This window comes from Athene noctua, chromosome 1 (assembly GCF_965140245.1).
Source record: "Athene noctua chromosome 1, bAthNoc1.hap1.1, whole genome shotgun sequence".
NCBI classification, from domain to species: Eukaryota; Metazoa; Chordata; class Aves; order Strigiformes; family Strigidae; genus Athene; species Athene noctua.
This window is the reverse complement of record NC_134037.1, coordinates 80,741,540-80,764,463: the sequence shown is the minus strand read 5'-3', so window position 1 is coordinate 80,764,463 and position 22,924 is coordinate 80,741,540. Positions and strand designations below refer to the sequence as shown.

Below are 22,924 nucleotides of genomic sequence, written 5' to 3'. Positions count from 1 at the left end.
TCCTCCCGCTGAAAATGCATCACCCTTGTTACGTATCATACAGTTCCTCCCCCACAACCCCTGGACCACTTTAGTCTGGAAACAGATGATTCTATGACACAGTTCACAGCTGCAACAACTATAATCTCACCAAATAAATAAATTTTTGCTTGTACCAGTTCTTTACTCTTGCTTAGACTGAGGGACTACCACACAGAAGGACAATGGACTGTTTCATTTTTCTTCTAGACTACACATTCTATATTCAAAATTAAAAGTTCTTCTTCTTTAGGCTGTTCTCACAGTCAAAAGCTACAGACTCAAAACATGGATAAAAGATTCCTCCCAGCCATGCCTTGAGGTCCAGGCAGTCATTTCCTTGCAATACATTGAACAGCACTTCTGGCTTTCTGTGGTTCTCTGGCTCCTTACCTGCCTTTATACATATATCTCTCATTCTAAAATCCAGAATGTCCTCATTAGTGATTCTGAAAATTCCAGAATGTAGACTACACAGCTCAAGAGATTACGGTACTCACCTGGAAAGAGAAATAGGTGGCTCTCAAGCCTGGCTCCAGTGAACATTCAGCTCCGGCAGAGAGCATCTACAGCACTTCACTGATGCCCAGTTCCCTCCCCAGCCAGAGCTTAAGCTGCTGTCTCCCATCAAGAATCAAGTAATCTACCCGTATCAGTCCTACGATAAAGGAGGAGCACCACCATTCCTAAGTGCTTTAACTCAACCTTCATTCAAAGGTTTGAGTCCACCCCTCCAAACTTCTAGGTCAAACAGATTTTTTTCCAGATACTTGACAAGAAGTTATCCTGTCTTTGTGTTCAAAATAAAGAGATCAAATGACTTTTTAACCACAGCAATCACAATGGAGACTCTGGCTGAAATACTGTTTAGTCTTCCAAAAGAAGCTGCATTCCAGGTTCCCCTTCACTGTTCGAAATACAACTTTGCACTTGAGGAGGATACAAAAACAGTAGGATTAGCCTGTGTAATTACTCCACCGATATTTACTATTTCATAAGTTGCTGGTTAAGCTGCAAACATCACTTCTTTCAGGTCACTGTTACAGACACTGAACAACATTAGGCCAAGAAATTCTCATCTCTGATCACTGAGAATCAGCCTCCTTGGTTGATTCTCCATATAAAATTTGATGTTTTCATCTATTCATTATGAGATACACCAACTTTGGTTGTAAATGTATTTTAAAAGGACAGGTAAGGCAAAACATATTAACAAGAGCCCCTTTAGTTTATCATAATGTTACAAATGTAGAATCAAGTAACAAACAGTACAAAAAACATTTAATGCAAAGTTAAATACAATACAAACTTTATTAAAAATAGGTTGCAAGTGAAATACAGTAGAAATGGGAAACTACAGCAGTTTTGATGTTTCTCATAATAATGCACAGACAAATATGAAAAGCACTTTTACACATATTCACACTTGACCCGAATGCCCAATAGCGGCCAAATCCACTCAACTGAAGGTTATAGGGTTTTTTTGCTAAGCCTTTTTCAGATTCTAGCAGCAACAGTAATTCAGCCACAGCATAATTCTTTTTTCCTTAAGAAAAATTTGTCACTGTAAGGCTGCTAGTGTTCTCAAGATAAGTTGGGAGAGGCTTGCTTTTCCTGATTAACAGACATAGCAAGCATGCAGATCCTTCATTAACACTTTGAACCAGTTTAATCTTCTACTTCATATTTAACAGGTGAAACGGTAAAAGCACACTTTCAAATAAGAAACCTGAAATATGTAAAAAATATTTACACTCCAATTTTCATTAACTTGCATTTATTTATCATACAACTCTTATTAAAAGTGATTTCTTTCCTAAGGCAGTGAAAGTCTACCCCTTTGTATTTGGAAGTGTGCACAATTTCCTAAATATATATTTATAAGAGAACAATATGATACAGGAAAAAAAAAAATCATCTAAAGCCAGTAAAGGGCTTTGTCAAATAGAAAATTTGTTTGGAATCACAATATATATTGTCTTAACATCACACAATGAGAAAAACTCTGATGAGGTCCTTATTCCCAACATCATCAGCCACATACGCATAGCTGAAGAAATAGTGGGAGGAAAGATTAACAATTTAAAATTAAATAAGGCTATTACAGTGTGAAAAAATAGCTTGAACTGCCAAAAAGATTTTCAGTACAACAGTAACAGGATGTCAGTAAAGCCAACTAGACTAAAGAAGAGCTCGCTAGCACTGCTTCCTCAGTGTGAGCAGAGATGGTTCCTTGCCAGCACACCAGGTCTGTTAACCGCCTTGCTAACAGTCCCACTCCCAGCCAGCAGTATTGTATCTGATGCTTCACACCTCAGACTTTTTCTCTAATGTGCCAGTTCACTTCTCCATAGAAAAAACAAGAAAGATATTGCTGAACTGATAATAGCAGATTTATCAATACTGTTCCATGCCTCATTGCCTAGTAACTTCTCATTTACCTTTCTCAGAAAACTTACCTATCTGTTCTGCTCACCTCGGAATTGGAATCTTTACTCCTCGCCTCTAACACATTACTAGCATTTTGGTCCTAGCTGATGAAGGGCCACTAGTGTAGCCTACTATCTATTGCTAATGTAATTTTTAATAAAACAACTATCCAAAGGTTTTATCTTCACATTTTTGAAAGTCTGAAGCACATACAGCGGGGATGCATCAACACACAGACTTTTCCATAACTACAGATTAGTTCTCAGGCAACCATTTTAGACCCAACAAATACATAGGACTAGAAATGTTTTTATTCCAAAGTTCTACCTACAGAATGTGTGTTATTCCAGTACTAAGTAAGGGTAAGATCTGTATTGATATGCTGATCATTCTATGAACACCATACAGTATGTCAAACTTGCATATAAAGTCCTATTTAAGGTGGCCCAGATATTGGCTTATCAAACAACCTAAAATGCTAATTTCTAGTGCACAGTTTAGTTTAGGCAGTTCAAGCTATTCTCACTCTCTCTGCTCAGCAGCTAAAACAAAAGTGTGTCTGTAAAACACCAGGAAACAGAACTTATCTTTGACAAGTGCTACTTGGTCTGGTGCACAAGAACTTAACCCCCAAAACAGAAAGGAAAAAAAAAAGTTACCTTCACGTGATTCATATCTTAAAATTTTGCAGTGCTTTCATCATATAAACCACAAGCTCCTGGCAAAGTAATCAGTTTTCTTGCTATTGCAACATCTCTAAATCTTAATTAACAGTCTTAGATATAGAGGAATCAAAGTCACTCTTTTCAGAAAACATTCATTTTCTGTTCATTAGTAGTGTGCCCCCCATTTCAATCCCTCAAATTAGAGATCTTCAGTTACATCTGGTAAGGTGCTTTAATCTTATTTTGTGTTCAACTCATTTTCCAGTTCCATTAATTTCCTAGAAGCTTTTACTTTATTGGATACATCCTGACCCTGTGAAAAAAGTCGTTGGCGTTCCCTGAACGTCAAGTTTTCTGGTGCTCCTGGTAAATCTGCATCTTGACTAGAAAGGGAAAAAAAGTCTTTGTTATAATTCTTATCTACAATATTCTTAAATATAGTAATTCTTAGTGACATGTATTCACTGACAGCTTTTTTGACTACAGCAAAATATTCTGTTTGGTGTTCTGCAAGGTTTTGTTCCCCACACATACCTTTAACTCTGACATTGTGCTATCACTTAGATAAATTAATGGCTCATGACCATCACTGGCCCATTAACGTGAATGAGACCGCTTGTCAGTTTTCAAGGTGAAGTGCTGGTGTCAGCTAAGGCTCTTGTCTACATTAACACAGCATTGCTGCTATGGATAAATCTGCAAACCTGTCTGTGATGTGGTGGCGCGTGACTAGGAAAGAGCACTGCAGTACAAAGGTTTTCTGTCTTAGTAAAAGCTGTTAGTACTGAAGTATGCTGTAAAGGCTCAACACCTCTGTATTTCATTCTATAATGGCAAAGTTTCCAAGTGCAATCATTGCCTAAGCTCTTGCGCTTATCTCTTACCCTTGTAGCAAACCAATTCTTGTATTATGTGTTCCTGATCACCGCAGTAAAGATCTCCAATCACTCTTAGCTGTAGCTGTAACAGTACCTTACATATATGATGAAACCTCATATAGTAAAGTTTTAATGTGTATTTCAATTTCTTGATCAAAAGATGTTTCACTTTTAGCTCCAAGAGGTCTCTGCTCTGCACGCTCCACTGAAACATTAACTACATGTTAAAATGCAGGAATTGGGCTAACAGCTTCTGCAGAATCCTAGCCAAGCCCAGTCACATCTTTTGTATGCTACACAGTAAAGCTTGCCACTCACATATAAGACACAGCCTGTATTATTTATGCTTATTACAAATTCTGTAAAAATTCCACTTGAGAGGTACTGTTCAGATTTATAAATACACCTAAACCAGTTGTAGCTCTTCATTTACAATGATTCAGTTTACTCATTTTGTAGCACTGAAATTTGCTGCTGTGAAGTACGACTTCAGATCACCTAAAGACTTGTGAAGAACTTAGTTGTATTTTATAGTAACTCAAGACACTCCAGAACCAACTGCAGAACTCCTGAATAACCCACAGAGGTACAACAATAACAGAAAATATTGCAGAAATTAGTCAAGTCAGGTGTATAGAAGTTAATGGACTTCTGCATGTCACCTTTTAGATCTTTTGTCTCTTGGATCCCGATAAACTTCATGGGCCCCAACAGCCGCTCCTGTAGATCCAGTGTATGAATTTATTCCTTATGCAAAAGAAAAAGTAAATTGAAGGATTGCAGTTACAACACAAAAGTTTTATGTTGTGCTTCTTAAAAAGGTGCAGTGCTTCTTTCAAGAAATAATCTCAAACTAGAATTAGAAATAAATTTAGAGGGCCATCTGACCTCTAGAAAATTTAAAACCAGAACTACTAAATTCTACTCCCCCTCAAAACAGCTACAATTTTTTAAATTCCTAATTTTGAATCAGAGCACATATCAAATCACGTTCTTTATCTTATTATGGCTCTACTGTAAGACACACATTAGAAGTTGTTCAAGGAAAGAGCAACACACTTCATTATCCTGTAACAAGCTCCACAGGAAGGAAGTTATCTGCAGCTGCTCTCTTTATAAGGCTGAAAATAAGCTAAGATAGTATATACCATCTTTGCAATTCAGCAGTCGAGTTTTTGTCTCTGTTTCGTCTGATTAAATAAACTATCACTCAGAAAATGCCCTCTTCCCCCTATCCCTTAAATATAAATTTCAGGCAAGCATCTTGTAGCACTGCACCTTTAGTTTAAGTTGATATAACACACAGGTTTTACACATTATATTAATTCTTTCTAAAGGCCACAAGACAAAACCTTTTCTTTCCAATCAAGAAGTTTAGTAATTTAATTTATATTTAAGACTATATTCTTTTAATACTGTCAGAAAAAGAGTAAGTGTCAGCAAAATACTCATCGATTTGCCTTGAAACAGTTCTGGTCTCAATATTGTACATGTTATGTCTTGTGAACCTTCTCTGGTACAGAAGGAAATGTTTGCTTCTTCCACTGGTATATGTAACTTTTCATTAATAGTCAATAAAAGAGACATACAAGGCTGGAACACACAAGCAAATTTAGCTAGCATGTTGTAGGCTGTATTTTTTCCACCAAAGATTTGTAGCAGACGAAATCATACTAGGTATGCTAGGCATATGAAATTTATTTTTTTTTCCTTTCAGACATGAATTTTACATGCATGTAAGTACTACCTTCCCTACTTTGAAAAGCTTGGATCCATATGCTGTGGTTCACACTTCCACCTGCTTTAAGACAGTAGTTTTGATTTAGGTGTTGTCTTTTTTTTCTTGGTTAGTTGACAGACCCAAAGGTCTTAAGAGACCCAGTGGAAGAAGGTACGAGAGCAAAATTTGCAGAAGCGTGGTTTACTAGAGTTAACATTCAGAACAGAAGAGAGCTGTAAAGGACAGTAATGTAACAGAGTCAGCGAGATGGGAGATGGTAAACTGCACAGTGAATTCTGCATTTTGTGCAAACGGCTTTGTACGTTACGCAGGCAGTCTTCATAGAAGCTTGAGCAATCAGGTGAAGTTAACCTGTTCTCATGGCTATTTTAAAAATTATGAGATAAGAGTATTCAGAATTAGTTGTATGATTTATGAATTAGGTTATTAAAGGCGAAGCATCATACTACGATATTCCTTAATTGTTACCAAAGCCCTGACCAAATCTTTGTAGATTGTCCTTCTGATTGTTTTCCAGAAAAAACAAACGTGCACACACGAAAAATACCACTGAACATTTCACTTTCCTGAGATCCATTTTTCCATTAAAATTAACAGAAAACAGGACTGGGAAATGCAATTACAATAAAATGGCATTCTGGATTGTGGGTGATGGGAGGCAGAAAGTGTGGTGGTGACAACTAATGACTGATGGTTCTTCAGTTACTTAATTCATCACATGTACAGCCTTCAAAGTGCCAAGTAAGGAAGAGAAGCAAGGGCCTTTGGAAGCCTACACGTTTTGATGGATGGCATATTTTACACTCTATTATAGTCAGTTTCAAATAGGAATTTCTTGAAAAAAAGTCCTCTGAAAGAACAAAAGTTCAGTAGACATACAATACAGAAGTTTTGTGTCAGAAGCCTGCTGTTTCAGAATATTCCAAAAAGCAAGCTTACAACATAGTCGTAGTATTTAAAGAGAATCTTTTCCACATATTTCCTGTTTTTCCTTAATCGTATTTTAATTCATTAATTCTGTGTGACATAAGGTGCCCAAACGCTAGAGTCCTTCCGATACAAAACCATGATCTGGGTTCACTGGTGGTGGGTTTATCAGTACTAGGTAGGCATAATGGCATTATTTGCATTGCGATGGTAGCCCAGAGCAGGCAGTGTAGTGTGTCTACTTACACTCCACTCTACTGACAACACGCTGCGAAGCTAAAACCTTCCCTCACCTTCCTCTAAGATTTGGAACCTGTGACAAGAGCCAGACAGAAGTGACAGATGGGCTTGCAGGATCCACAGGGGCTATGAGATCTGACAGGCAACACCAGGGTAAATAAACTGATTGGTTTGTTTTGTTTTGTTTTTTTTCCTTTAAATGAGTATCAGTGTGGACACTTTTTGCAGCTTGGGTGCTGTACTGACCCCAAACAGTGAAACTGCTAAGAATCAACTGTATCCAGTAAACAAGTTAGTCCTTTAGCTAGAAGCCAGCATAAACACTTTCCCTTGCTATCTGGGGTGACTTGCTACTCTGTATTTTAGAAGGATGATCTGATCAGCTGGAACTTGCTGACTTCCAGCATAAGAAAAAGAATGAACTAGGGGAATGTCATGGTCACCATTCCCTTCAGAAGAATACAGAAGAAAACAAATGTAGAGAAAATGCTGGCAGATGCTGCTATTTAAAGACAAAATATATTAATAAACTGCAAATTTACTAGAGTGAGATTTACAGAGACACATACTCAAGGAGCAAAGTATATAAGATTCCTCCTATAGAGCAGCAGTTTAAAAAATATTAGCATGGAACTCTGGACTGAATTAACTTTGAATTTATGAGTATAGCTAAACTAGTACTCTGCAGGTAAAATATAGTGCTGAAGTTACTAGCAGCTACAGCTCTCCTTGAAATTAAGCTCCATTATGGTTGCCCACTTGGAGTTATAGAAGAAACAAGATGATGAGACAAAGAAATAATGGGGTGTAGAAGGGGAAGGAAGTAGTGAGGCAAAAGGCACTGAGATGAAATTTAGATTTTTGTCTCTCTTCGCAAGAAAACTGCACTGTACAAGCCGGAAGTACAGGAATGGTGCCTCATATATGAAACTAACTGCATGTCCTGCATGTCTCTTGGTGCTTGTATTTTTAAGAACTACATCTACCAAGGTCATTTTTAAAGCCATTTGCACACACTATTGAGAGAACCCTGGCCAATAACAAAAGCAGAAGAGAAGCTATGTCCGTTGAACCCATTAGAAAAGGTTTTCTGCATTCAGGAAAGGTGCACTTCCAGATGTCCTGAGTAACCAGTGGTCAGTCATACAAAACAAATCACTTAAAGATACAGAGTGAAAGCCAAAACCAACAGTACTTTGAATTGGTTGAGTAAACGTTATAATAATTTCTGATTCATTTTGTGAAAGATAGAATTTTTGCTTTTGAAGAGTCTGGGTAAGGAACAAGGAAAATTGAGAGATCAAAACAATTAAAAATTGAAGGATTCACAGTAATATCAGGATTTAAGTTAGATCACCACAGTGAAAATAGTGATTAAGTGGGAAGAAGATAAATCACAAAGGAAGCGATTCAATCTGCAGCACCAGAGTTGAAAACTTGAGGATAGTTCTGTAGAGATGATTGATTTCATGGTGTCTACCTTTAGAGCTGCTGGCATGGATGAAACTCTGTTTGGTTGGTGGGGGTGGGGGTTGGCTTTTTTTGGCAGTAGTACTGTTGGCATTGACTGGAGATGACTGGAATGAGTTGGAAAGAAAGAGGCCATCTGAAACTGGGCGAGGCTGGCGGGAGGGCTGCTGTGGCTTAAGGGTGGCAGGAGGAAAGTCACCATAAGATTTTCTTGTGCTGGAGTACTTATCCTGACCTGCTAGATTGGAATCCTCCTCCTCATCATCATCATCATTGTATGCAACAAACTTGGCAGTATAAATCGTGTCAGGGGAGAGGACCTGTGTTTTGAGGTAAGAGGTGTTTCGCTGAGGTGGGGGAGGAGGAGCGTTAGATGAAGGGGTTGGGGATGGGAGTTCATATTCCCGTGGAAGTGGAGGTCTGTACAGACCAGGCTCATCAGGTTCCAGTAATCTTCGTTCTGCTTCATCATGCTGCCTGCGCCTTTCAGCCTCTAAGCGACTGTAATACTCTTCTTCCTGTCGCCTCTGTAAGTCCAGAGGAAACAGTGGTCAGAAAGACAGACACTTCAATCTAAAAGAAATTTAAGTTTTCCATCACCGAGCTACAAGCATCTTTTTTTGTATCCTTTTCTGGCAATAAGCAGGGCGTCTGTATGGGCTCATACAAAGTATATTTACTACTATTTAAAAAAATGGCAGTCACCCTGTAACACAGCGTTGCTGTTATTTCCAGATTTACCACTGCCTGTGGTAACTAAGGCAACTGCCTGTGTGAACTAAGGGCAATTCCTGCATTTATTACACAAAATGTAATTACAGTTAATAAGGGATAGATTTACTGAAGCTGTAAAGAATCTGTGGGAGAGGAAAATAGCTAAAATTAACTACCACCTTAAAAAAGGAACTTTGTAATTTTGCTGCCTGCTTATACAATGTAAATTAATCAACAGAGCCTTGGAACAGATGACTCCTAACAAAGCTTCTAGTATAAATACCAGGAAAACTACTTTCACATACAAATCAAATTATAAAGAACTTTTCTAAACCAGAAAAACCAAATAACTGTTTTTAAAAAACTTTTATAAAAAAATTTTTAAAAGCCTATGCCGATGATATTTATATGAGGCTATTGATCGTTTAAAAGGCCATGAAATATCTTCTATGTGTTTTTCCAGTTTAAAAGATTTTTACTGTTTTTAAACTAAAGAACATTTAATTGTGGTTCAGCTCTTGTCTAAACAACATTGCAAATTAATACAAGGGTCTACTCAGTAGTTTTTTTGATAATGAATGAAGACGTGTATTTGGAAAACATATATCACAAAAACCCTTTTCTCTTAAGCACAAAATAACTTCTGCTGAGAATATATGACATCTTGAACAACCATCCTTTCTGGTTTTAATACATGTGTTTAAAGAAATCCACCTTATCCTGCTTATCTGCTCAACACGATGAGTCAGTTATCCTAAAAAAATAAATCAATCAATCCGATCTTGTTCATCTAGAGCAAGACACGAAGCTCATCTCCTTGTACTACTCTCCAAAACCAGTGTAGTGGTCAGATGGTACTGAGCTCTGACTTGGCAGCTGTATGAGTGTCTCAGTCAAGATCTGTCAGTGAAAACCCTTTCAAGTGTCTGATCCAAATATCATTTGGCTGCGTCACTGTCAGAAATTAAGAAAGCCTTGGTTGGGTTTTTAGTTGCCTTTTTGTGTTGCCTTTTTTAAAAACAACCTCCTACAGTATATTTTAAAATACTTTCCTCAGTCCAGATACACCACACCTTCCTCACTTCTCAGAGGAAGGTCTTAAACATGCTAAGAGTCAAATAATGTGCTCTGTCTTCCAGTTTTGAATAAAGCTTCTTAAATTCATGTATAATGTTCTGAAGGAATCCAGAAGATTGAGATTTTAGAATCTGCTTGATTGTACAGTAACTTAATCTGCTGATATTATTTACTTCCTTTCTAAAAACCAATTTCCTTTCCTCCTATAGTCCAATCATAAAAGACAATATGGAGTACTCATCTACACTCCACTGTATTTCGTATTTCTCTATCTGTATAAAACAATTACTGCAAAAATATTTAAAGTGCCACCTCTGAGACACAGCAAAACCCAGCACCACTGACTCAGCCATTACAATAAAGAAGGTAGGCAAGTCATGTTGGGGTCTGAAGGAAAACAGGAGGTAACTGTTTTCTGCCATAACGTTCAGAAAAGGCTCTGAAGGCAAGTCCTTGCCACTACTAAAAGCCTTCAGCCAGTAAGCCTATGGTACTATTTCTGCAACACCAGTTAACTCCAGCCACCACAAACGAGCTATTTTTAAAATTTTGTTTTATATTGGATAAACTTAAGTCTTGAGCCATGACCCTTATCACTAGGGCTAGTGTGTTTAACCCCTGCTGACCCAACATTGAGCTGTTACTGGCCAGGTTAAAGACAGGAGGCCTGTAAGAGGCCCTGCAGCACTCAGAAGAACACAACCTTTTCTTCAGCCTCTCTTCTGGTCCGCTCCTCCTCTTGCTGTCGGCGCTCTTCTTCCTGCCTGGCCCTATCTTCTGCTTCTCGTTTGCGCATTTCTTCCAATTGTTGCTGCCTTCTGCGTTCTTCATCCTGTAACTAACAGAGAAACATCTTTAATTTTTTTTGTCACTTGGGGATAAGATGGGTCAAAAAATGTAACCCGAGTATTTGCATTTAAAAATAACTCATTCAGTAGAAAATGCTATACTACAGATAAATTAATATTATTTCCAGCCGTTAAGAGTAAGCTTTGTTACATTGGTTTCCCTAAAATCCTTTAAAAAGAAAAAAAGAAAAGAAAAAAGAAAAAAAAAGATACACACAGAACTACATAGATAAAAGCACAAAACATACAGGGAGACATTTCTAGCAGTCATATATGAACCCCTAGCAGAAGAATGAGGTGACTCATGTTCCAGACAGCTTCAGCAACCATAGTCTCACAGGTACAGTAAAGTGAAATTAAATACTTGGAACCAACAGCCCACAGCTCCAGCAGCCAATTGGTTTTTCATTTTGGATTAGTATTTAAGCACCGGAAAATCATGACTCATTAGTCAAAGGGTCAATCCATTTAAAGTAACAGGCTCATTCAGCAAGCCTGCAAATAGTCTCAGGAGATAAATAAAATCTCCCACTGTATCTGCAACAGATGTGTTTTCGAAAAAGCAAAAGGGCAAAGAAATCCTTGACTACTGAGATTAATCAGCTTGTGTGAACAACTGATGTCCAACAGACAATACTATTTTATATATGCTTATGATAAACACCGCACACATAAGAAAACCGAGTAACAATCCAAACTTTGCATGATTCTCAAAGCTAACAGTATCTAAGCCCTTGATGGACAGGAATATTCACTAGCACAATAGTATTCACAAGTAGAAATTAACTGGACTACACGATGCGTTATTTCTTATTGTAGCATATGTTTTAAAGTGACCACCAGCACCCCCACCTCCCCTGAAGATCTTTTATACTGAGTGGTATAAATCAGGAAATCATTGGATCTTGCTATAAGCTGCATGTAACACAGATACTTCTCTACTTCTGGATTTGTTTTAACAACCTAGTTTCATTTCCAGAGAAAGGCCCTTAAGAGACAAAGCAATAATGATATAGTAAGAGACATTTAATTTTAATAGACTTTGTGAGGACAACCTTCATGTAGGTATCTCCCCCCCCCAATTAATTCACAGGAAATGTGTTTTAAAGCAGATTAGGTTTTCTAACCAATTTTCCAAACAATTCTAAAAACAAACTTTTTTTTTTGGACTAATTTTCTGGTAACTATTTCTCCCCACTGTTCATGTAGCATTTGTGTGTTACAGCTATCTTATGACCTTGTACAACAGGTAATTTTGAAAGCATTTGCCTTCTACATCTTCAATCAACTATACAGACTAATTGCAGTGAAAACACCTCTCATTGGAAGTGTTAAAGCCTCCATTTTTGAGCATGAAAGCTAAAGAACAAAATTAATTCATTTCATTTAGGCAGTAATTTATCAAATGTATACTAAAGGATGGTACCTCCAAGTAAATTCCCCTTATTTAGGGCTAAAACTTTTGTAATTCCTAACTGAAAACAACGTAAAGATAGAGATCAAGCTAGTATATATGGTAGAGCAGGGAATAAAGTAGTTAACCAACTCCCTGCTTGGATTAAGCCTCTTGCCTTGGTTATTAAAAAGACATTATTTTAGCAAGGGAGATAATATTGCTGTCAAAAGGAAAGACAGCTAGTAATTCAAAAGAGTTTATAGAAGAGAAGTAATTTCCTCTTAAAAAAACCAAAGGCAAAACCTGCACAGTGAAAAAGTACAGAAAAGCAACTTGACCCAAGTTGCACTTAGAGAAAAAACTCTGAATATGTCAATTACTGATCCCAGTTTACGGCATGGATGCCTTTTTGCTTAGTAGCAAATATTCCTATTCAAATGCACTTAAACAAGAAAATATTTCAAACTAAAGGGGAAGTAGGACTAGTTTATTTTATTTTCTTGTGACCTTAACTAAAGAAAGCAAGGAAAACTGGGCAGGGTGCCCACCTGGGAACTGTCGTCAACATCTGAACCATAATAATTGCACAGACAACTGCATCCAGGTCAGAGGCTATTCTAAACGTAATACCTAGTAAAAAGGCCAAAAATTATACGTCAGGCACAAGCAGGAATAGAGTAATTATTAAGAAAGTGAAATTTCATGTCTTCATGATTAGTAACTAGTTTCTACTTTGGAGCATTCCCAGACCAAGGCCGGGAGCTGGGGATGGCAAGGCATGCCAGGGCATACGCAGGCACATTTGTGTTTGTAACTGTGTATAACAGTACCCAATTCAAACTTCATCCCAAATTTGCAAGACGCTAAGGAAAATCAGCTTCACATCCCATTTGTAGTAAGAGAGTTAACAGATTCCCAGGTTGAATATTTTGGTTTGATACTTCTCTATCCCACTTATTTTAAAAGTCATGTTTTCGTGTGATTTACTGTACTTCCAGGGTTTCTCCAAAGCAGCATGTGTTCATATTGTAACGGGTAGAAATAACTGATCCGTACAGCCAGAGTGACTGAGAAGAACATTCTCCCAGCTGTAATTGAGTGAAGCAGCTAAGCACAAAGCACAGATTTTTTCTTCCTGCTTCGTCCCAGCTCTGCTGCAAACTGCCAACAGTTTGCTTAGCTGCACAACTCTGTCCCTCTATCGCCAACATATGCTTGCTACGCTATTCCGACCCAGAAAGGCCACCTTTCTTTTGAGCTATAGCTCCTCGTAAAGGAGCCGATGAGCTGATCTGTATCAGAAATGTTAAGGTATTAATGGGACTGGCAGGCATCCAGGAAGTCTCAGATTCCAGACAAAATTATTTTCTCCAAGCACTGCTTAGAATACTTTAAAAGATGTTCCAACTTTAAAAACTTATTTATTTATGACAGCTAAAGCTGGGTCAGATCAGTTAGTGGCTCAGGAAATTTTAAAAGACACACAGTAGCCAAGCTGACAATTCATTAACTATTCATCACCTTTCATCAGCCTTGTAATCAGCAGACAGCTATCACCAATGCTCACATTAGACATACATAAAAAGTATTCAGCATTCGACAGTGGTGGTTTTTTTTTTCTAGAAACAAAGTAGTAATTACTTGGGTATATGAAGTGGCAAAGGATAGATGCAACTATGCCCAGGAAGTCATGTCAATGGTATGAAAATGATGAAATTAGCAAAAAGAGGTATTTGCTGGGTATGGCACATTCAACATCACCTATTTCAGAATTAGTTTTCTTTTTTTAGAGTTAAAATTATGAACATAATAAATCCTTGACTGACTCAGGCCATAGATTCATCTACGACAGTGTTCTGTCTCTGACCATGGCAAGCAGAGCTGCCCATGAGCTTGGCCATTTCTTCTAGTATTTCCCCAGCATTCAGCATGGTACTTGAGCTGTCAGCTGGTACAGCCTTCTGTAACCCTTTGAGTAGCTGTTTACAGGCGTGATGTCTATGAATTTATCCAATTAATTTTCAAGGCTGATAATACTGTCCGCCTTCATAACCTCCTGTCGTAGAAAGATCCAGAAGTTTACAGCCTGCTTGGCAAAGTAGTTTATCCAGTCGTAGCTCCAAGGACTGAGGCTTAAGCAAAAAAATATAGGACTAGTAATAAGAAAAAATACTGACAGACACTAAGTCTAAAAAATCCATGACTCCTGGCTTGTCCATTAATTCAGAAAGCTGACACGCTTCACCCATTTCACTGCTGTCAACTGCTTAATGCTCATGTACCACACAGATACAAAATTGAACGCCTTAGACTAAGTAATCTGAAGTATGCATTTTAAAAGGTGGTAGTGTGGGGTTTTTTTAAATAAAGCAGTGCCAAATATCCAAATCTGTGTTTTAAACAGATATGTTTCCACTTTTTTCCAGCAGCACAAATTAATCATATTAATAAGACTTGCAAGCATTACCTTTCTTTCAAATTGGTATACTGATTATTTAGAAATACACTTTGAAGGGGATGTGTTTCTTCTCTAGAAGACTACAGAACTTCTAATGAGAGCAATAAAATACAGAATTAGCTGGAATTACAGCATTTACCGCTCCAATTTGAAAGGCTATCATGCTTTAGATGCAAGAAAACAGTATTGACCAATTGAAACTGAAATTTTATGATAACTTAATAATTGTATGTATATGTAACCTACTTGGAAATATTACTTCAGAAGTAATCTCTGCATTTACAATCCATTTTTACTTTAATGAGAAAACTGTAACACCTGTAAACAACAGGGTTTCAGCATGGGCTGAAACAGCATGCTGTATTATTAGGCTCTCAATTTCACTTGAAAATGAATGGAGTTGCTAGAGCTTTTCTAAAACCTGCAGGAGCAGGGAAGGGAAGGGAGGAACTCTTACCTCACAGCATTCAAAGTTATTAGTAAGATTTTTATAAACATGATTGCACAAATTAAATACATAGTTTTGTATTAAACCACTGCTACAACAAACAAATCAAGCCTGCAAGCAGAACACATCTAAAAGGAAGGAAACATAGGGAAAGGAGTCACCACATCTGGAAACATTCAAATGCATGCTTACAGTTAACTTACTGCTTATTGTATCACAATAATTTTTGAACACCGAAAGATGCCAAATCATCATCCAAAGCACATTAGGGTGGTTATTAACAATATCAGGAATTGAAATGGGAGAGAGATATTGAAGAGAAAGAAACAAACATACCAAATCTAGAACAGAGATTGCTGGCACAGCAGTCTGCTGCAGGTAGTAAGAAAGGAGAAAAAAAGAAAGATGCACAGTGAAAATAAAGATAGGTTAGACTGGTGCTATTTCAAAAGCATTTTTATTTGTTAAGTCAGTTGCTTTAGAATGAGGAACTGAGTTGACATAATCCTGAAATACAGAAATGAAAACAATCAAATAATCTAAAATTGTTCTCAGTATTGGTTTGACTCATTCAAAACCTCAGTATTTCTCCAGAGATGTTACTTACTGTATCTCTAGTAGTATAGACAGTGAAATGTAACCAAAATGCAAACATTACTTCGATTCAAGACAACTGTTATTTTTTAGTTTCAAAATGTTCCCAAATGCTGGAAGAACTTTATGCACAAACAGTATTTTAAATCCAGCACTTGCAGAGAAGACTGATACAATGTTATGCAATACAACTGGCTTTCTGTTGATGACACATGGCTTTTTTAGGCTTGCTACAGTAAAATTTTAAAGACACTGTTTGTTAAAATGACAGTTTTACATGGATTTTTTTTTATGCCCATAGGTAACTGCCTATGTGCTACAAATTACATGCTAGCCATGCTGGTCTTTAATGCAACCTGTTTGCCAAAGATATATTTAGCTTTTCCTTTCTTCAGTTTCCAAGTTTGAGGTATCTATTGTTTTACACAGCAATAAAGTTAGCCACAAGAAAAAAGGAAAGCAATGCAGACTGCAGCAAATATGAGAAGAGTAAGTTTAGGAAATCAAGCTGCCAAAACAATCCTGAACTCAAATGCTACTCAAGCCAATAGCTATTTCTGAATGTCAAAATCAGCACGTCCAAACATTTATCAAGAATTAAAAACTGGTTATCATAGAGTTAAGTCAACTTTTCAAGATAAACAAACAGAAGCATATTACAGAGCTAGTTTTTAAGCCTGTCAGCTACTGGTATGTAATGCTGGTATCTGTGCTATTATTCAGAAAAACAAATTTTCCTACAGAAATTGTTTCTCAGTAACAATACATTTAACAGATTCTGAGAGACAACAGTGACCAGAATGATAAAGACTTCATCATACTATTCAGTTGTATTATCTTATTACATATATTATGAGCTTTCACAATACTGAACCTAAGGTAAGCAAACCTTGTCAGATATTGATTAAACTGGACACCATGCAAAATCCAGGTATGTATGAGCTGGAGCCCTAGACAGAGTGCATTAGTTACAACACCCAAAAAACCAGATGGCTCAACCTAATGCTTCTCCCCCAGCATGGCTGGGGTCACCACTGAGGTGGTAGTAAAGGTAGAGGTAGCAGCTGCCTTATACCTCAGCCTTCCCCTGGAAGCAGACCAGCAAGGAGGAATCTCAGTTCAGTTAACTGTCCCCTGGAAAGAGCATGCATTCAGTGTCTGTGTTCAGGTCCACGACTACAAATAAGAACTCTTAGAGGGAAATATATTTGAGAGGGGTGGGGGTAGGGGGTGGAGAAGAGGGGAAGAAAAAAATCATCACACTGTTTTGGCTCCTGATTCTCCTAGAGACTTTCAGAATTTCAAATGTTTTTGCTTGCCTTCTTGTAAGCAAATCTGTGCCATATTTAACCTTCTAACCCTACTCCAGGTACATGGCAAAATCCCTTTATCCATAGGAAATTTCCCCACAACCAGAATTTGACTGCCAACTTGGATTCTGTAATAGGTAGCTATGAAACTTTCATAATATATCACTTAACTGGTGAAGCCACTGTAAGTTATCAATTTCAAAGTCAAGGTACTTAAGAAAGCTTCATCCTCCTTTACCCTGTAAGAACATCAAAACACTCAGACAAAGGCAGAGAACCCACCAAGATATATATATTTACAATGCTGTTGTCTAGAAAAAATTATCCCCTTTTACCCTTGCTCTTCTTTCTGCCTCCAGTCGCTGCATGATGAGCATAGTATCCACATCATCATCCTCCTCTTCATCATCATCTTCATCCTTTTGCTTTGATTCTTGAAGTCGCTTTTGGAACTGCCACTCAAGCATGAGTTTGCGGAGGCGGTCGTTTTCTTCCGCTGTACGATCAGGCTTGTTCTGCAGTTCCTGAATCTCTTTACTCAGCATGTCCACAATGTGCATCTGTTGCTGCTTCTCCAGTTTCTCCTTAGCATCCCGTTTCCAGGGATCTGGAGAGAGGCTATCACTAGAGGACAGTTCCTCCTTGCTGATAGTAATGTACTGCAGATCTCTCCGTTCAATAGTCCGAGGCTGCTGTTGGGGCTGCAGCTCTCGAATGACTGTTTCTTGAGGCCTCTGCAAGGTTGAAGGTTTTTCTGATTTCACTTGTTGAAGGGAAACAGGAGGAACCACAGGCTGAGTGGGAATTAGTGGCTGAGAACGCATTTGGCCCAGTTTTCTCTCCTGCTCACGACGTTTCCTTTCTCGTTCTTCTTCCAAACGTGCCTTTTCTTTTTCATACCATCTCTGATGCTCTTCTCTTTTTTTACGCTCAGCAGCAGCTACCTGGGAGGATGCTTGTGCTCCTATCTGATTTGGAGGAGGAGGGGGAGGCAGAGGCAAATCCATTTGTAGTTCATCAAATTCAGCTGCATAATGCACTGGCGGAGGCGGCGGTGGAGGGGGAAGATCTGTTCTGATAGGTTGGGAAATGGCCACTGGAGTTGGCTGGCTAGTAGCTGGAGTTTTCCAACGGCCAGGTCCGCTTTTAGCTAAACAAGAACCAGGCGAGACCGGTTTGGATGAATGATTCAGGTGTTCTTGGCTAGATGTGCTAGAATCCACAGATGAATTCATCCACTGATCGCTGTCTGACTTCCGATCAATGTACTCTACATCCTTCCGTATAACAACTTCCAAACGATTCCTCTCTGGCTGGAAAACTTTATCTCTGAGTTCTTCCTGGGAACGAGCTATACGCTGGAAAAAATTAAACAAGACATGTATTTCATAGTCCATCTATATTAAAATATATTTGAAAATGGGTCACAAACCACATTCTTATTATCAAAGGTAATTACTTCTAGTGAATTTCAGCATTTCCATGCCCAGTACGTTTCCCAAAACCAACAATAAAACTCTTCTCAGTCTTTTTAACTCATTAGAGTGATGAAAGACTGCAACCTCCAAACTCCTGGAAACCTGGACTGGGAGGAAGGATGAACGAAAAATGGCATTTAAGCTGAAAACCTCTCTAGCTCACATAGTTTCTCAGGACTATCCCTGACAACCCCTCCCCCACATGCGAGCACGAGACCCCTGGCAGCTCAGAACAGCAGCTCAGGCATACCAGCTCTGCCATTCAGGCTTCAACTGGCTTGACTGAACATTTTTCCTACTGGGAAGGCAAACAGAAAGGCTGCTGACAAAGAGACAGGGGAGCCTCTGCCCACCCTCCTCCATTAACAGGTGCAATGACCCGTGGGAAGCTCTCATTACTACAGCACCATTCATGGGTATGGAATCTGGGCAGTCGGGGCTAATTCTACCTGCTCTTGGGGCATGGGTGTATTGGTCTGAGCTTTTGTCGCCTTTTTTAGTGCGTCACCACCAAGTCTTTCTCAATACAAGCTCAGGGTCTCACTGCAATATACAACCTCCTGAAGAAGAATACTGGATCATAAATTAGGCTTACCAAATCTGTTAATGATTTTCTTGAAGCAAATATTCATACTTTGAATATTAGGAACTACTAAGCACTGAACACATAATGTACCAATTATCAACAACTGAGAGAAGACTAACAAAGCAAACGCCTTTTCTTTTTCCTCCATCAATGACCTTAACCATGACCTCTAAAGAATGCCTTCTTTGAAAGGAACAAGTGTATTTTTTATGCTCTATTAGTCCAGCAAACTAATAGAACACACAGCTATTTGTGTGAGATTTGCTGTAAAGATGCACCTAGCCAAACAGTTTGCTAATGCCTTCAGAACAGAGAACAGGCGTTTCGCATCGGTCAGTAGCTTACAGCAGCTTTTTTACAAGTCCAGTTCTCACTGTAAAGATTAAAAGGAAGTCTTTTTTTTAAAAAAAGTCTATGTTCCTCTAATTTCAACTTAAAAGCTGTTATATGGCAGAGAAAAATTGTGTACCCTTTCAGTGTTTATAAGGAGCTAACGCTTCTAGTCGTTTGCTTTATGAAAATGCTTTTCTGCACTGTGTTCAAATTTGGCATCTGTCAACAGCTTCAACAGATGGGGTTTATCTCACCAGTTCTAACCATCTCATCTAAGCTGCTCACTTAAGCTTGTCTTAAGCAGGGGAGATATGCATGTCCAGGCAGCAATTCATCCCATTAAGACAAATGAATAGGAACCATTCTGTGGCGGTACCAGCCTCCCCCGTCCCATCACTGACAGAGAGAGCCCAGACATTAAATATGCAGCTTAGGTGAGATGAAATCACGAAACATGAAGGAGTTAAGCATGGAAATTCAGCAAAGTATTTCTATAGCTGTTTGCCACTGTCATTTCACTTGGAGCATTTGACTTCAAAATTACCATCCTGCTTTGGGTATAACAACTATTTCCTTAACAGCTGAAATAATTAGGACTTGCTAGCTATAATACTGGAAAAAAAAAAGCACTCAGCTTTTATTCAATTGATTAAATTCATTCAATTGATTCAAATTCAATTTTTACTCAATTAACTTGCCAATATATCTGTGAGTAATCAATAATAAATCCTTACTTTGCTTCTGCCACACAATATCAAGACAATTTATACGACACTGCTTTTCCAAAAGTAAAACATACTGAGCGTGGTGTAAGGCTCTGCTTTTACTACAAATTCAGCAATAGCAAAAAAAGTTACTCTATATATTTTTTAAGTCTCTGGTGGATTAGAGAAATAGATGATCCAGTGACTGGATTTAATAGATCTAGATTTAATTTCCTGTATGGATCCGAGTAAAGCCCTCATTTACAAAGACCAGAACAACATTATTTTTTGAATTTATAAAAGGTACAGTGGGTGTAAATTCATTTCAGGTCAAGAAACATCTGCACTTTGATAACAGATGCAACTTGAATTTATTTCTTTTTGTAGCTGAGAGCAGGGAATGTGTTTCAGTGAAGACCTTGGATAGGTCTCAAAGTACTGTTTTATTTCATTTTTAATGCTTTGTCACTTAAACAATGCACCCTGCAGGCAAAGAGCTTTTCAACATAAAACTTCTTGAAAAAGTGAAAGATTTAGTTTGCTCTTTAGAAAACAACAAAACATTTTACAAGACATCCCATTACCTCTAACAGGGGATTAAAATATCCCAGATAACAGGTCTGGAGAACAGGAGAACATGATAACAAATTCTAGGGGGCGAGGGTGGGGAAAGAGTAGGGTTTCTGAACCCAAGCCAACCTTAGCAAAAGTACAGTTGTTCCCCATCTCACAGTACAGTTTGCCCTCAATGGCTCAGAGATTACAGAGAGCTGCTGACTGTTCCGCAAAGAATGTCTCCACCAGTTTGGCAACTTAAAGCAAGCAGCTTCTTTCTGATTTCTTCTCATACTGAAAGAAATTACTTCTCACCTGCATTGTAGTATTGATTGAATGATTACTTTCTGCCTGGACCTGTGGTTTTTCTTCATAATTCGGCCACTGACTCTGAGCTGGACCCATTCGATCCTGGGACTTTGAAGCTGGGAATGTGAAATATTCTCTAGTATAGGTCTGTGTTGGGATGGGATAAGCTTCAGGTCGTGGAGGCAGAGTCTGTTCCTGAAAAAGGTAGAAAGAACGTAAGGTAGAATTTTCCAATCACAGAGATCTGTACAGAGTATTATTCTAAACATACATTTTCCAAATGTTTTCTTTTGTCTCATAAGAGCATTCTTTGTCTGGAACAGGAGATAAAGAGGTTGTCTAATATCAAACATAACTGCGGTTATGACTCATGTTTTTATGGTCTGAAAACAAGTACACAATACTGTTCAAACGTAAGAAATCACAAGGACAACTTCATGAACAAAAATATTTAGTAAAAACACTCAAAGCTGTCTCAATCTTTCATTAGCTGTAATAAGCAAAACCCCCACCCCGTCACTAGCACCAGCATTATGTTCAAATAGTTAAGACAGATGCTGGTTTGACTCAAGCACACTGCCGCTATTGATAGCTAAGGAAAGTTTAATAGCCAGCATTTTGCTTGCCACTTCTGACCTCTGTACAAAGGTTTCCAGTAGAGACTGAGGTTATTTTGGTGGTAGTTCCAGATGCATATGCATTCTTTCCCCCGGGGCTTGGAGGCTGATCTGTTGGAAAGTTGAAGTGCACATTTACATAACTGTTAATAATAATTTACATAACTTAATAAATTAATAGTATTCACAAAATAACCGTGTTTTTTTAATTTTAATAGTTCTAACAAGAGGCTTCCTCCAAATGTTAGTACTCCATTGTCATTTTAGACTTAATCAATCTTTTAAAACCATCATCTGCTTTTTGAATACAACAGCTCTAAAACTGGTGAAGGAGGCATCTGCCCCTAAAAGAAGGATAATCTTACTTACTTGCTACATTGGGACTGGAGCGATGATCGGCTCTGTTCTTCATTAATCTATCATCCCCTGGCAGCTTCTTTGGTTCATTGTACTCTGTCCACGGCAGCTGAGGGCTCTCAGGTGACCCATTTTGAGTGGAGTTGTTATACAGTTCAAAACCTTCACTCTTTGGTCGAGGTTTACCTGAGCCACGGCGGTCAGAAACTGTAACAGTTGGATATGTATTTTCTCCCTTTCACTTATATTAACTACCATCTAGTATATTATTTTTTCAAACCAGAGTTACCTTGTATTTATAATTAGAAATTAGTTCCCAGTAAAGCAAATGCTAGATTTTAGTGTCCTCACTTCAGATACAGGATCCCACACTTACATCAACTATACAGGATTCCTTTGATTTGTATGCTTCAAAAGAGCTTTTGAAAAGGTATCACAGTGTTTGGAAAAGCCAAATGTGCTTTACTGAAAAGTCTCTTGCTTACTCTCAGAAACTTATGGCATCTGAGATGGTGTTGTAAACTGCATTATAAAGATTTCTCCTTTTACCCTATTCTTTTCTATACTGTAGTACTAACCTAGATGTAGAAAAGGTCTTCCTCTACAACATTATTTTACATAAGACTTAAATATGTCTTTTGTTCGTTCACTGAAGTAGGGTGATGAAATATATAACATTAGAGAAACATGCAAGAACTTATGATCAGACACATAAACTTAAGAAGATGCATTTCAACATTTCTAGTTTAAAAAAAAAAAGAAAAAAAAGAA

At 38.0% G+C, this 22,924-nt stretch overlaps 1 protein-coding gene across 20 annotated transcripts in view; it reads right to left on the bottom strand.

Moving 5' to 3' along the window:
• Positions 1 to 1,315: 1,315 nt before the first annotated feature.
• AFDN (afadin, adherens junction formation factor) overlaps positions 1,316 to 22,924 on the bottom strand; it is a 130,014-nt gene continuing 108,405 nt past the window's right edge. For 5 of the 20 annotated variants that reach the window (XM_074896663.1, XM_074896667.1, XM_074896671.1 and 2 more), the window contains 9 exons: positions 22,166 to 22,360; positions 21,816 to 21,907; positions 21,186 to 21,374; positions 17,550 to 18,572; positions 15,647 to 15,682; positions 10,864 to 10,998; positions 8,605 to 8,896; positions 4,654 to 4,738; positions 1,316 to 3,496 (listed from right to left, as the gene is read on the bottom strand). In XM_074896663.1, the coding sequence (XP_074752764.1) occupies positions 3,352 to 3,496; positions 4,654 to 4,738; positions 8,605 to 8,896; positions 10,864 to 10,998; positions 15,647 to 15,682; positions 17,550 to 18,572; positions 21,186 to 21,374; positions 21,816 to 21,907; positions 22,166 to 22,360 (2,192 nt within the window). In that variant the 3' untranslated portion in view covers positions 1,316 to 3,351. Of the gene's footprint in view, positions 3,497 to 4,653; positions 4,739 to 8,379; positions 8,897 to 10,863; positions 10,999 to 15,646; positions 15,683 to 15,724; positions 17,454 to 17,549; positions 18,573 to 21,185; positions 21,375 to 21,815; positions 21,908 to 22,165; positions 22,361 to 22,924 lie in introns of those variants that run through there. The other 15 variants (XM_074896669.1, XM_074896676.1, XM_074896672.1 and 12 more) reach the window with 9 other exon arrangements.